The sequence below is a fragment of the Bufo bufo genome, chromosome 1, assembly GCF_905171765.1.
Source record: "Bufo bufo chromosome 1, aBufBuf1.1, whole genome shotgun sequence".
In the NCBI taxonomy this organism is placed as follows: domain Eukaryota; kingdom Metazoa; phylum Chordata; class Amphibia; order Anura; family Bufonidae; genus Bufo; species Bufo bufo.
The window spans coordinates 67852984-67866479 of NC_053389.1; the positions used below are offsets into that span (position 1 = coordinate 67852984).

At 50.2% G+C, this 13496-nt stretch overlaps 1 protein-coding gene across 6 annotated transcripts in view; it reads right to left on the reverse strand.

Annotated features, from left to right (window-relative positions):
• RNF214 (ring finger protein 214) overlaps positions 1-13496 on the reverse strand; it is a 71880-nt gene that overhangs the window by 49444 nt on the left and 8940 nt on the right. For all 6 annotated transcript variants that reach the window (XM_040425891.1, XM_040425914.1, XM_040425900.1 and 3 more), the window contains 2 exons: positions 5566-5625; positions 5341-5481 (listed from right to left, as the gene is read on the reverse strand). In XM_040425891.1, coding sequence (XP_040281825.1) covers positions 5341-5481; positions 5566-5625 — 201 coding nt within the window. The remainder of the gene's footprint in view (positions 1-5340; positions 5482-5565; positions 5626-13496) is intronic.

The following is a 13496-nucleotide window of genomic DNA, read 5'->3' on the forward strand; positions in this document are numbered from 1 at the left end:
AAAGGACCGAAAGGACTGCGCCCGAGAGGACGACCCAGGAAAGCGACGGCGGCGAGGCTGATTCTGGGGAAGAAGAGAGCTCTTACCGCCAGTGGCCTCCGAAATGAGCTCCTCCAAACGCTTCCCAAAGAGCTTCCCACCGAGAAAGGGAAGGGAAATCAGAGCCTTCTTGGAGGCGGAATCTGCCGCCCAAGAACGAAGCCAGATGGTGCGGCGGATGGCCACAGAGTTAGCGGCCGCACGGCCGGATCGGCGGGCCGATTCCATAGAGGCATCGCAAAGAAATTTGGACGCCTGGTAAATTTGAGAGGCAAGCACTGCCAGTTCCCCTTGATCAGAGTCTGGGGGTAAGGCGCGAACAAGCTGTTTTGCCCAGATAGCGCAGGCCTTAGCCACCCAGGAGGCGGCAAACGCAGGGCGGATGGCGGCACCCGCTGCGACGAAAACAGACTTGGCCAAAGAGTCGACCCGTTTGTCAGCGGGATCCGACAAGGAAGCCGCGTCAGCCAGGGGAAGGGTAGTAGCCTTCGCCAGGCGAGCAACCTGAGGGTCCACCTGAGGAGGAACCGTCCAGGTGTTGACAGACTCCTCAGAAAAGGGATAGGGGACGTCAGAGGCCTTGGTAAGATGAAGGCGCCGATCAGGATGACGCCACTCCTTAGCCAGAAGCGCGTCCAGATCCTCGTGATTCGGGAAGACCACAGTGGAACGTCTAGCCCGGCGGAAGGACACCGACTCCAGGGAGGAGGAGGAGGGAACGTCCTGCACATGGAGCGCGTCACGGACGGCTTTGATGAGGTCCTGAATGGCCGCAGACATCGCCGAGCACCGCTCTGATTCAGAATCAGAAGCGGAGGAGTCCCCAGGAACGGCGGAAGCGGCTGAAGAAGAAATTTCGCCCGACTCAGACCTAACCGGGGAGTGATCCGGGGTAGCTGAGGAAGAATGGGACCCGGCCGAGGCTGTGCGAGGTCGCTTGCTGGACCTTGTACCAGAGCGGGAACGGACTTCCCCGGCGGGGGGGTCCCTGCCCGAGGCGGCCGCAATCTGAGCGGGCAAGCGGTCCAAGGACTGCGCTAGGGATTGGGAGAGGCTGGCAAGGTTACCTATAGCCTGGGATAGGGTAGCAGCCCATTCCGGAAGGACCGACAAGGAGGAGGCCGCAGGGGCGGACTGGGTGGGCCCGGGGGGAAGGCACTGCACACAGAGAGAGGAAGACTGACCACATGGGAACTTCCTACTACACACAGAACAGGCGTAATGAGTAGAAATGGTGGCAGGGGGAGTGGGGGCCCGACCAGAAGAAGACATGAGGGCGGTATGGAGGAGCCTGCAAAGCAAAAAAGAAGAGTCAGCCAGAGGCTGCCTACCAGACCCAAGGTGCTGTGTCCCACAGAAGCACGTCCAGAGAGACGAGTCGCAGGAGAAGTGGCAGGCAGGACAGGAGCCGGTAGTAGAGGAAGCCACACCCCCCCAGCAGCCCGCGCTGGGGTAAGAAAAAGCGCGCCTCCCAGGGCGCCACCCACAGAGGGGAGGGAGAGGCGAAAAGCCCGGGAAGGCAGGAGGCGGAGCGGAGCTCCGCCCCACGTGACCTGCGGCCTAGGCTGAAGAAAAGCCGGGGCCTAAAGTAGAAAAAAACTGCCGGAAACGGACGCCCGCGATCGCGGTAACGCCCGGAGGCAGCAGCAGAAGCGGAGACGCAGCGCCGAGTCCCCGGCGGGGTGCGGGGGCCCGGAAGGCCAGGTAGGAGCAGGGGGAAACCCGTAAGTACGGGAAGGAGCCGAAAAAGCAGAACCGGCCGTCTTAAAGGGCCAGACCCTAGAAACGAGGGTGCCCCAAAAAGTTTTGCCCCACGCAGAAAAGAACCCCAGGCAAGCGTGCAGTGCCCCCTAAGTTGGAGGAACTCCTCCGGACCCAAGTGCTAGGCTAAAAAGGGGGCCAGGACACAAGGAGACACAGGGTGGTGGGGGAGGGGGAGACACTGCCATACTCACCTTCTGACGTTTTCAGGCGCAGCAATGACCACCCCCTCGGCGGACTCAACACGGGAGCCGTGGGTCCGCCGGAATTCCTCTGCGGAAGCAGATAAGTGGGGACTAGGTGGCTGCCGGGTACCTGAGTACGCGCCCGCAGGGGGGCAACTAAAGTGGAACACGATGGAGCCACCCCTGCATCAGGAAGAACCTGTAGAAAAAAAGAGAAAAAATAGAACAAAATAAAAAATAAATTCAGCAGGATGACCTGCAAGACAGGTCATGTCTGCCTCCTACGGACACTAGAACTAGACTGGTGTATCTCGGCTCTTGCAGAGGGGTATAGCCCACCTGGGCGGAGCCAACACTTTTGTGTTTCTAGTGTCAGCCTCCTAGTGGCAGCTGGGCATATACCCATGGTGCTGTGTCCCCCAATGCCATGCACGAGAAATCATTATGGCGAGGAAACACCCTTCAGGCCTGTTTTGGACGGAAGGAGGATACCCCCTGTTGGTCAGTGGGGGGGGGAAATCATCCTGCACCTGGAAGGTGTCGCGGATGGCAGCAATGAGGCTATCCACAGTGGAGGCCAACTTAGAAGGCTGCTCCGTATCCATATCCAAATCCGAATTTTCAACCTCTCCTTCGGACAGCACGTCCCCAGTAGAAGAAAAACCTGAGAGACCATACACGGGGTGGAAAGGGAGATGCCTCAGAGGAAGAAACGTCTTTTGTGAATGCCATCCGCTGACGGAATCACCGGAGGGAAGTGACCTAGGGGGGGTCGCCCGAGCAAGAAGCTCTGGAGGGTGCATCCGAGGGAGGTGCAGCCTGCGCTGGTGGCGGATTCTCAACCAAGCGACCCACTATAGATAAGCTGGATTGGGAGATTTTAGCAAGGTTTTCCACCGCCTGAGAGAGAGTTCTGGCCCAATCGGGTAACTCAGATGCCAGAGGGGGAGACAACAGTATGGGCTGAAAGGGGGGCCCCTGCCTGGGCGTCTGACAAGCAGTGCAGACAGAATCCGGTTGCCCGCAAGGGAATTTTGCCTGACACATAGAGCAGTCATAATAGACAGCTATTGGAAGCCGAGGAAGAACCCCAGAGGGATCAGACATGATGTATCCAGGAAGATACGTCTGAGTCTGGAGAGGATACAGTGACCTGAGGAGAGGAGCAACAGTTCCTACCAGGGCCAGGAGCAGACGCCGCCCAGAGAGGATGTCCAGAGAAGAGCTGCCTGAGTGCTTTGGCGGGAAGAGAAGGCCCCGCCGCCTCAGGTCCTGCATCTCCCGCTCAGTGCCGCCCAGTAACCCTCGCAGTGCCATTAAAAAGTAACCACCGCAGTATGCGGCCCAAGGCAGCGCATGGAACAGGCTGCCGCCCGTTCTGAAAGCGGAGGGAAGATAGAAGCCGCCACTTCTCCCTAAGCCTGCCGCTTCCATCCCGATCTGAGTGCTGATAGGCCCCGCCCCCTCCCAACCTGATGTGCTCCTCTGTTCTGAAGCGCAATCACTCCGCCGGTCGGTCACGCAGGAGACGGGAGAGTGCCTTTTTCAGAGAGGGAGGGGGGAGAAGGAAGGGAGGGGGAGAGGAACTGTGCAGCCGAAGCGGGCGGGCGACGGCCTGGAGCAGGCATCACTTATCTGTCCAGCCGCCATCTTCACCCTTCCTCTTCTCCAGCAGGGTCACCCCTTCAGCTACTGGCACAATAGTGGCAGGACGCTGAAAGAGGGACTTGGATGGGTGACCCTTCAGATGACGGGATGCAGGGGAGCAAGGCTGCCCTGGTCCCCTTGTCTTCTTGTGGGGGAGTAGGCAGCGTGGCGGACCAACGTTGGCGTGCTCCCCCGGGAGAACAGGGAGCATAGGCGACCACTGTTTCCCACCTGAAAAAGAGGAAAAAATTTAAAAATAAAATAAAAAACCTTCAGGAGCTACCCTGCAGAGCAGGGAGGTCTTGCCTCCTATTGAAACTAGAAAAAACTGAGGCTCTCTCTCCAGGCTGGAGGGGGTATAGCTGCCAGGGGAGGAGCTAACAGCTTTTACTAGTGTCAACGCCTCCTAGAGGACATAGCTATACCCACGGTTCCTGTGTCCCCCAATTAATATGGGCGAGAAAAGGAGATATTTGTATAACTTACCAGTAAAATCTCTTTCTCGCTCTTCATTGGGGGACACAGCACCCACCCAGTATTGTTGTCCGGCCACAGTTGTAGCTGTTGCTGGTTTGAACCCCGTTGGGTCTTATGGCATGGTTTGTTTTCAACGTGTTTTGTCTTTGGTTGGCTTGCTTCTCCTACTGCTTGTACACAAACTGAAGCTCTCTCTTCAGGCTGGAGGGGGCATAGCTGCCAGGGGAGGAGCTAACAGCTTTTACTAGTGTCAACGCCTCCTAGAGGACATAGCTATACCCACGGTTCCTGTGTCCCCCAATGAATATGGGCGAGAAAAATAAAATTACCTAAACAATGGCAGACTTGATTTTTGTTTCTTTACATTGCACCCACTCCCCATCCCCCTGGAAAAAAATAAGGCACCGATTGAGTGACCAACAATGTATGATGGTGGGGGTCTGACCTCTGGGAACATAGCTGATCAGCAGCATTAGTGTCAAGGGTGAGCTCATTTATTGCATATTTGTTCATTTCATTTGTGGGATGCACACAGAATTTACACAGCAAAGTACATTACAGTATCAAAGGGGTATTCCTATCTCAGACAATGGAAGCATATCGCTAGGATATGCCTCCATTGTCTGACAGGTGCCGGTCTCATCTCTGGGATCTGCACCTATCTAGTAAACTGAACCGGCAAAGTGAAGGAGGGCGCACCGTGCATGAGCGGCCACCCTCCATTTATTTCTATGGAGGTGGAACCCGCACCTATCAGACAATGGGGGAATATACTAGTGATATACCTCCATTGTCTGAGATGCGAATACCCCATTAAAGACAGGAAGTTTAACAAACCTCATTCAATCACTGTGTAAAATATTAGCTGCAGATTCGAAGCGTGCTGAGGATTTGATAATTGCTATGCAATAAGTAAAATCCATGGCTCAATCCACACTAATATCCGTAATGAAGGCTGTATGTAACACAAGCGGATTTCACTGCAAGTTTCTTCTGGAAATTTTATGTGTGAAGTTGCCCTAAAAGGATCCCTTTATTGTTCACACAGACACAGCCCTGTACATACAGCATAGGTAAGGTCATTTGCATACAGATCTAGTTTCCTGATCACTTTGGTGCTGTTTTTTGGGTACTAGACAGTACCGTATTGAGAAATCACTGGATTAAAAGCAGAGAATGACAGCGTGCACAGGGCATCCATCACACCCCATTATTCTCTGTCCCTCCATACCTTGTGTCTCTGCCTTTCTTCCTCATTCTGCTGTCTTAGTTGTCTTATTTGCACCTGCAGCTGTTTCTCGGCCTGGATATGTCTGTCCAGCACCTCCTGGTAATTGTCCTTCATTAGTTCTCTGCAGTCAACAAGCAGCTTCTGCAGAGAGATAATGCATTGATTAATGTGTATGTAAGAGAAACTCAACAGATTTACACAGACAGTCACTACATTTGCACTCACCAGGAACTTCTCAGTTTCCTCCTCTGTAATGGTTTCTGCATCTTGCTTCTCAGACTCCGTCTACAGGGTTGGGTGTAAAGGAATTAAAACATTATTGCACAACTCTATCTGGTGCCCAAGCCTAAGGGTTTATTAGGCAATTACTTTACTTCAATAGCGATTATCCTGGTGACAGATTCCCTTTAACTAATGATAGCCTATCCTCGGTAGGGGTCCAACTCCCAGCACCCCCACCGATCAGCTGTTCGAAGAAGCCGCGGAGCTCTGTCGCTAAAGCCTCCACACACCTTACCAAGTACAGCGCTGTTCAAGTGCAGCCAAGGCCCATCATGTCACTTGCCTAGGAAGAGGCCGCTGCGCTCCTTCAAACAGCTGACCGGCGGGGATGTCAGGAGTCGGACCACCACTGGTCAGATTTTGATGACCCATCCTAGGGATAATCCATCAATATTTCAACTCTAGGAAATCCCTTTTAAAGGGGTTGTGCCTACAGGGAGTCCCCCTCTAGTAGCTTGTGCAGACAGCCATCCTAGTCACTATAGAGGGCTCAGCACACCCATGTACTATACAGTTGTTCATTATATTCAGTGAGCACCATGTATCACTGCATTGTACAGTCGTGGCCAAAAGTTTTGAGAATGACACAAATATTATTTTTCACAAAGTTTGCTGCTAAACTGCTTTTAGATCTTTGTTTCAGTTGTTTCTGTGATGTAGTGAAATATAATTACACGCACTTCATACGTTTCAAAGGCTTTTATCGACAATTACATGACATTTATGCAAAGAGTCAGTATTTGCAGTGTTGGCCCTTCTTTTTCAGGACCTCTGCAATTCGACTGGGCATGCTCTCAATCAACTTCTGGGCCAATTCCTGACTGATAGCAACCCATTCTTTCATAATCACTTCTTGGAGTTTGTCAGAATTAGTGGGTTTTTGTTTGTCCACCCGCCTCTTGAGGATTGACCACAAGTTCTCAATGGGGTTAAGATCTGGGGAGTTTCCAGGCCATGGACCCAAAATGTCAACGTTTTGGTCCCCGAGCCACTTAGTTATCACTTTTGCCTTATGGCACGGTGCTCCATCGTGCTGGAAAATGCATTGTTCTTCACCAAACTGTTGTTGGATTGTTGGAAGAAGTTGCTGTTGGAGGGTGTTTTGGTACCATTCTTTATTCATGGCTGTGTTTTTGGGCAAAATTGTGAGTGAGCCCACTCCCTTGGATGAGAAGCAACCCCACACATGAATGGTCTCAGGATGTTTTACTGTTGGCATGACACAGGACTGATGGTAGCACTCACCTTTTCTTCTCCGGACAAGCCTTTTTCCAGATGCCCCAAACAATCGGAAAGAGGCTTCATCGGAGAATATGACTTTGCCCCAGTCCTCAGCAGTCCATTCACCATACTTTCGGCAGAAGATCAATCTGTCCCTGATTTTTTTTTTTGGAGAGAAGTGGCTTCTTTGCTGGCCTTCTTGACACCAGGCCATCTACCAAAAGTCTTCGCCTCACTGTGCGTGCAGATGCGCTCACACCTGCCTGCTGCCATTCCTGAGCAAGCTCTGCACTTGTGGCACTCCGATCCCGCAGCTGAATCCTCTTTAGGAGACGATCCTGGCGCTTGCTGGACTTTCTTGGACGCCCTGAAGCCTTCTTAACAAGAATTGAACCTCTTTCCTTGAAGTTCTCGATGATCCTATAAATTGTTGATTGAGGTGCAATCTTAGTAGCCACAATATCCTTGCCTGTGAAGCCATTTTTATGCAACGCAATGATGGCTGCACGCGTTTCTTTGCAGGTCACCATGGTTAACAATGGAAGAACAATGATTTCAAGCATCACCCTCCTTTTAACATGTCAAGTCTGCCATTTTAACCCAATCAGCCTGACATAATGATCTCCAGCCTTGTGCTCGTCAACATTCTCACCTGAGTTAACAAGACGATTACTGAAATGATCTCAGCAGGTCCTTTAATGACAGCAATGAAATGCAGTGGAATGTTTTTTTGGTATTAAAGGGTTTCTGTCACCCCACAAAACTCTTTTTTTTTTTTTTTGGATAGTTAGATTCCTCATAGCGCAATATAGGAGAATATAATAGTCTTACTTACTTTCATGCGGCCGATTCTTTATAAAACGAAGTTTTATAATATGTAAATGAGGGCTCTACCAGCAAGTAGGGCGTCTACTTGCTGGTAGCCGCAGAAGAAAACCGCCCCCTCGCCGTGTTGATTGACAGGGCCAGCCGTGATCTCCTCCTCCGGCCGGCCCTGTCAGTAATTCAAAAATCGCGCGCCTCTGGTCATTCGGCGCAGGCGCTCTGAGATGAGGGGGCTCGTCTCCTCAGCACTCCCTCAGTGCGCCTGCGCCGATGACGTCTTCTCTTTCGATGATGACCAGAGGCGCGCGATTTTTGAATTACTGACAGGGCCGGCCGGAGGAGGAGATCCCGGCTGGCCCTGTCAATCAACACGGCGAGGGGGCGGTTTTCTTCTGCGGCTACCAGCAAGTAGACGCCCTACTTGCTGGTAGAGCCCTCATTTACATATTATAAAACTTCGTTTTATAAAGAATCGGCCGCATGAAAGTAAGTAAGACTATTATATTCTCCTATATCGCGCTATGAGGAATCTAACTATCCAAAAAAAAAAAGGGAGATTTTTTTGTGAAACTCACCTGTAAAATCTTTTTCTCGTCTTTTCCATTGGGGGACACAGACCATGGGTATAGCTTAGGCCATTACTAGGAGGAGACACTATGCAAATAATTGGAGCATGGCTATACCCCCATGCTCCAACAGGAGGACCTCAGTGCGTGCAAAAGCAGTAGGAGAAGGAGACCAAAGACCAAATATTAACAAAGAACAACAGAACCTAGGAATACCGCCATCAGGCCGTTAACCATAAGGTCCCACTAGAATAGAACCAACCCCTCCTGTAACAGACAAGAATGGGTGGGAGCTGTGTCCCCCAATGGAAAAGACGAGAAAAGAGTATTACACTCACCGGTAATCCGGTTTCCTGGAAGTCTCCATGACACCAAGTCCTGAGATTGACTTCCTTCTGATTGGACAGGAAAAACACAGAGAGGTTAAAACCCCCACCCCCTCCTCACATCACCAGTGTATTTTAACGAAGAACCCCAGGATGAAAGGATAATAGCTAATAGCAGAAAAAAGGGTGGGATATATGTGGTGTCATGGAGACTTCCAGGAAACCGGATTACCGGTGAGTGTAATACTCTTTTCCCCAGTCGTCTCCATGACACCAAGTCCTGAGACAATATCAAAGATACAATTAGGGGGGGACAACTGCCGACAGGACCTTACGTCCAAATCTTAGGTCGTCATTAGCGGCTACATCTAGTCTGTAGTGCTTAGTGAAAGTATGAACTCTTTTCCATGTTGCTGCCCTGCAAATCTGTTGTAAGGAGGCTGAGGCTTTTTCCGCCCAGGAGGCAGCCATGCCTCTCGTAGAATGTGCTTTTAGGGAAGCAGGGACGTCTTTTCCCTGAGCTTTATATGCTTCGGAGATTGCCATCTTAATCCATCTGGAGATGGAACTTTTTGCCGCTTTCTTCCCTTTGTTAGGACCTGAAAATTGGACAAACAGATTTTTGTCTTTTCTCCAAAGGCTGGTAGCTTCCAGGTACTTTAAGACCGCTCTCCGGACATCTAATGTGTGGTAAGTGATTTCTTGATCGTTTTTCGGATCGTCACAGAACGAGGGGAGAACAATGTCCTGAGACCTATGGAAGGTCGAGACTACCTTGGGGAGGAAAGTCGGATCTAATTTGAAAATTAATTTGTCCTCAAATATTGCAAGGAATGGTTCTTGGATGGACAAGGCCTGCAGCTCACAGACCCTTCTGGCTGAGGTTATTGCCACCAGAAAAATCGTTTTAATGGTAAGCCATCTGATGTGGATAGAGTCCAGAGGTTCGAATGGATCGGAGGTTAGACCCCCTAGTACCGTATTAAGGTTCCATGGTGGCACCATGTTTCTAATTGTAGGTCTGATCCTATCTGCCGCCTTAAGGAATCTGGATATCCAGGGATGTTCCGTTAGCTTGGTATTATATAGTGCTCCTAAAGCCGATACCTGGACCCTAAGGGTATTGGGGGATAGACCTAAATCTAGCCCTTCTTGAAGAAAATCCAGAATTAGTGAGATGTTGGCTCTAAACTGGTTGAAGGAGGTCCCAGACCAATCAGCAAATTTCTTCCATATTTTTTGGTACTTGTCGTTGGTACTCTGTTTCCTGCTAAGGAGTAAGGTGTTCACTACTTTTTTTGATAGACCAAAGTTTAATAAGTTGGATTCTTCAGAATCCAGGCTGTTAACTTTAGTATTTTCAGGTCTGGGTGAGAAATGGGCCCCTGACTTAGAAGGTCCGGCCTCTGAGGTAGAAGGAGAGGAGCTTCCACGCTGAGGGCTTTCAAGAGGGAGAACCAACTTCTCTTGGGCCAGAAGGGGGTTATCAGGATTAGTGTACACTTTTCTTTTAGGAACTTCTGTAACACTCTGGGGATAAGCGGAAATGGGGGGAAGGCGTAGACTAAGTTTGTTGTCCAACTCTGGTTGAGGGCGTCTACTGCCCGAGGATGATCCCTGGGGTTGAGGGAGAAGAACTGGTTTAGCTGATGATTTCTCCTGGATGCAAACAGGTCTATCGTCGGCCTGCCCCATTTCTTTGTGATTAAATGGAAGGCTTCTGGAGCTAACATCCATTCCCCTGGGTCTAGTCTGTGCCGGCTTAGGTAATCGGCCTGAATGTTTAAAACTCCCTTCAAATGAACCGCTGAAAGAGATTGAATGTTGCCTTCTGCCCAGGAAAAGATTTTGTTTGCCAGGTTCTGTAGCGGGCGATGCCTTGTGCCTCCCTGGTGTTGGATAAAGGCCACGGCTGTAGCGTTGTCCGAGTAGACTAGGACGTGACGACCCTTTGCCAGCTGACTTGTGTGTTTCAGTGCTTCCCACACTGCCCTCAGCTCCTTGAAATTTGAGGATTGCTGGCTCACGTAATTCCCCCATGTTCCCTGGTAGGAGTTCCCCTGGACGACCGCTCCCCACCCGTGGAGGCTGGCATCTGTTGTGATGACTAGAGGGAGATCTTGTGCCCAGAAAATCCCGTTTTCTAGGTTCGAATTGCTGAGCCACCAAGTTAGTGATTTTTTGGTCTCTGCATCTAAGAATATTTTCCTCTCTAGGGTTAATTGCGATCTGTTCCATTTGTCTAAGATGAATTTCTGGAGTGGTCTTAGATGGAACTGTGCCCAGGCAACTGCTGGAATGCAAGCGGACAGACTCCCTAGTACCTTCATGGCCTGTCTTATTGAACAGAATTTCTCCTTCTTGAACTTCCTCAAAGCTGTCTGAAGTTTTACTATCTTTTGAGGTGGTAGAAAGGATCTTTGGGAGACTGTGTCTAGAGTAATGCCCAGAAAAACTTTCCGTTTGGATGGGATTAAATCTGATTTTTTCCAATTGATGAGCCAACCTAGGCTCTGTAGATGATCCAGGACTAACCCGAGATGGATTCCCATGGTCTCTATGTTGTCCGCCACTACCAGTAGGTCGTCCAGATAGGGGATCACACAAATTGCCTTTTCTCTCAAGGTTGTCAAGGCTTCCGCCATTATTTTGGTAAAAACCCTTGGGGCAGAAGAGATCCCGAAGGGGAGACACCTGAACTGGAAATGCTGAATGTTTCCCTCCAATTCTATTGCGAACCTTAGGAATTCCCTTGATGACCTGTGAATTGGGACGTGATAATAGGCGTCGCTTAAATCTATTGTGGCCATCACTGCATCCTTTTTTAAGAGTTTCACTGCTGACTTCAGGGTCTCCATTTTGAATTTTTGATATCTTACGTATTTGTTTAGATGTTTCAGATTTATAATTACCCTGGATTTCCCGTTTGGTTTCTTTATAATGAAGAGGCGGGAATAGAATCCCAGTCCTGTCTGATTTTTCGGGACGGGCTCTATGGCGTCCAAGGTTAATAGGTTTTTTATGTCGTTTTTTAAGGTCGCAGTTTGAGATGGGGGAAGGGTAGTGATCACATATTTCTGTGGAGGGGAAGAGAGAAGATCTATCAGATAACCCTCTTGTATAATACTTAAGATCCACCGGCTGTTTGTTACATGCTCCCAAGATCTTAGAAAGGAGCTGAGTCTTCCCCCCACTGGTATGGCGTCATTGTTTGTTGTTGGATGAGGAGGCTTCGGCCCGATTTGGGTTGAAGAGGAAGCTTCTCCCCCTGCCTCCCTTCGCATAGCTCCACCTCCCAGTCTTCCCTTTATCTTTTTTATTTTCGGGTTGAAAAAATCGGTCACGAAAGGGCTGCCTTTTTTGTTTATATCTTTCCTCTGGAAACCCTCTTTATTTGTCGCGTTGTCTAGGATTTTATCTAGATCTTCTCCGAAAACGTACTGACCGTGGAAGGGGAGTGCGATTAATTTATTTTTAGATGTGATATCTCCTGACCACGCTTTAAGCCATAGTGCCCTTCTCGCTGTATTTGAGAGAACAGCTGTACGGGCGGACAGTTTAACTGATTCAGCAGCTGCGTCTGCTAGAAAGGAGGTTGCCATCTTTAATAGAGGCAGGCTCTCTAGAATTTGATCCCGTGGTGTCTTATTGACCAGATGTATCTCTAGCTGGTCTAGCCAAAGGTTCAGTGTTCTGGCCACACATGTGGAGGCAACGCCCGGTTTGAGAAGGGCCGCCGTAGTCTCCCAGGTCTTTCGCAAGAGACTCTCCGCTTTCCTGTCTAGAGGATCTTTCAATTGTGCTGAGTCTTCAAACGGTAGGGCCGTATGTTTTGCTACCTTGGCCACTGGCGCGTCTACTTTGGGAATGGTCTCCCAATCCGTACAGTCCTCTTGGCTAAAGGGGTAGCGCCTCTTAATTCCTCTTGGGATAAAGGATCCTTTATCCGGTTTTTCCCATTCAGACCTAATTAATTTTTGGACACTATCAGGGACTGGAAAAACGGCCTTCTTCCTTTCACCTAGACCCCCAAAAATTTCTTGCTGGGTAGACCTAGGGGTTTTAGGCATCTCCATCTGAATGGTGGCCCTGATGGCCCTGATAAGTTCATCAATATCTTCAGGATTGAACAGGAAGCGCTTATATTCGCCCTCTTCATCTGAAGATGCCGGGTGTTTTTGGACAGATTCGGAGTCTGAGACCGCCAGCCCCTCAGAGTCGGAATCCAGGATAAGTGATTTAACACTACGGGCGTCCTGAGTGGGGGGAACTTTGGGGGGAGTAGGTTCTCTGGTAGTTAAGGCTAGCTGAACCTCTTCTTTTACCACTTTTCTAATGTCTTCAATTAGACTAGAAGACTCAGACTTGATGACACTGGCAGTACATTCTTTACACAAGGGCTTCTATCCAGTGTTAGACAATCTTTTGCAGCAAATACCACATTTTCTAGTTTTTTTGGCTGCAGAAGCCGAATCCTTTTCTCCCTGAAATGGTAAGGGAGGAAAGGATGAGCAGACTGAACCCACCATACAAGGCATGTACCTGAGAACAGGTTACTCACTGTCCCAGGGTTTGATGCAGGCTCGGTTCCAGAGCCCGGCATGAGGGGGGTGCTCATCTTGACTCCCGACCGCTTCAGAGATGCTTCACCAAAATATGTGAGCCGTGCTATGCAGGGCGCCGTTACACAGGTCCTGAGCGTTTTTATAGTGTCTCCATGTGCTTCTCATGCTGCAGGACCTGTGGCGCATGTTGATGACGTCAGCGCGCTTAGCTCCGCCCCCGGCGTCTGACGTCATCCGCCTGCCGGCCGGAAGGGACACATCACAGTGCCGATCCGCCGTGTTCCTCCTTCCCTCTGCATCAAGCCCTCCGGGACCGCCGCAGAGGGAATCTTCGCAGGGGCACTACCTATGTGCCCGAGCCCAGGCCTAAC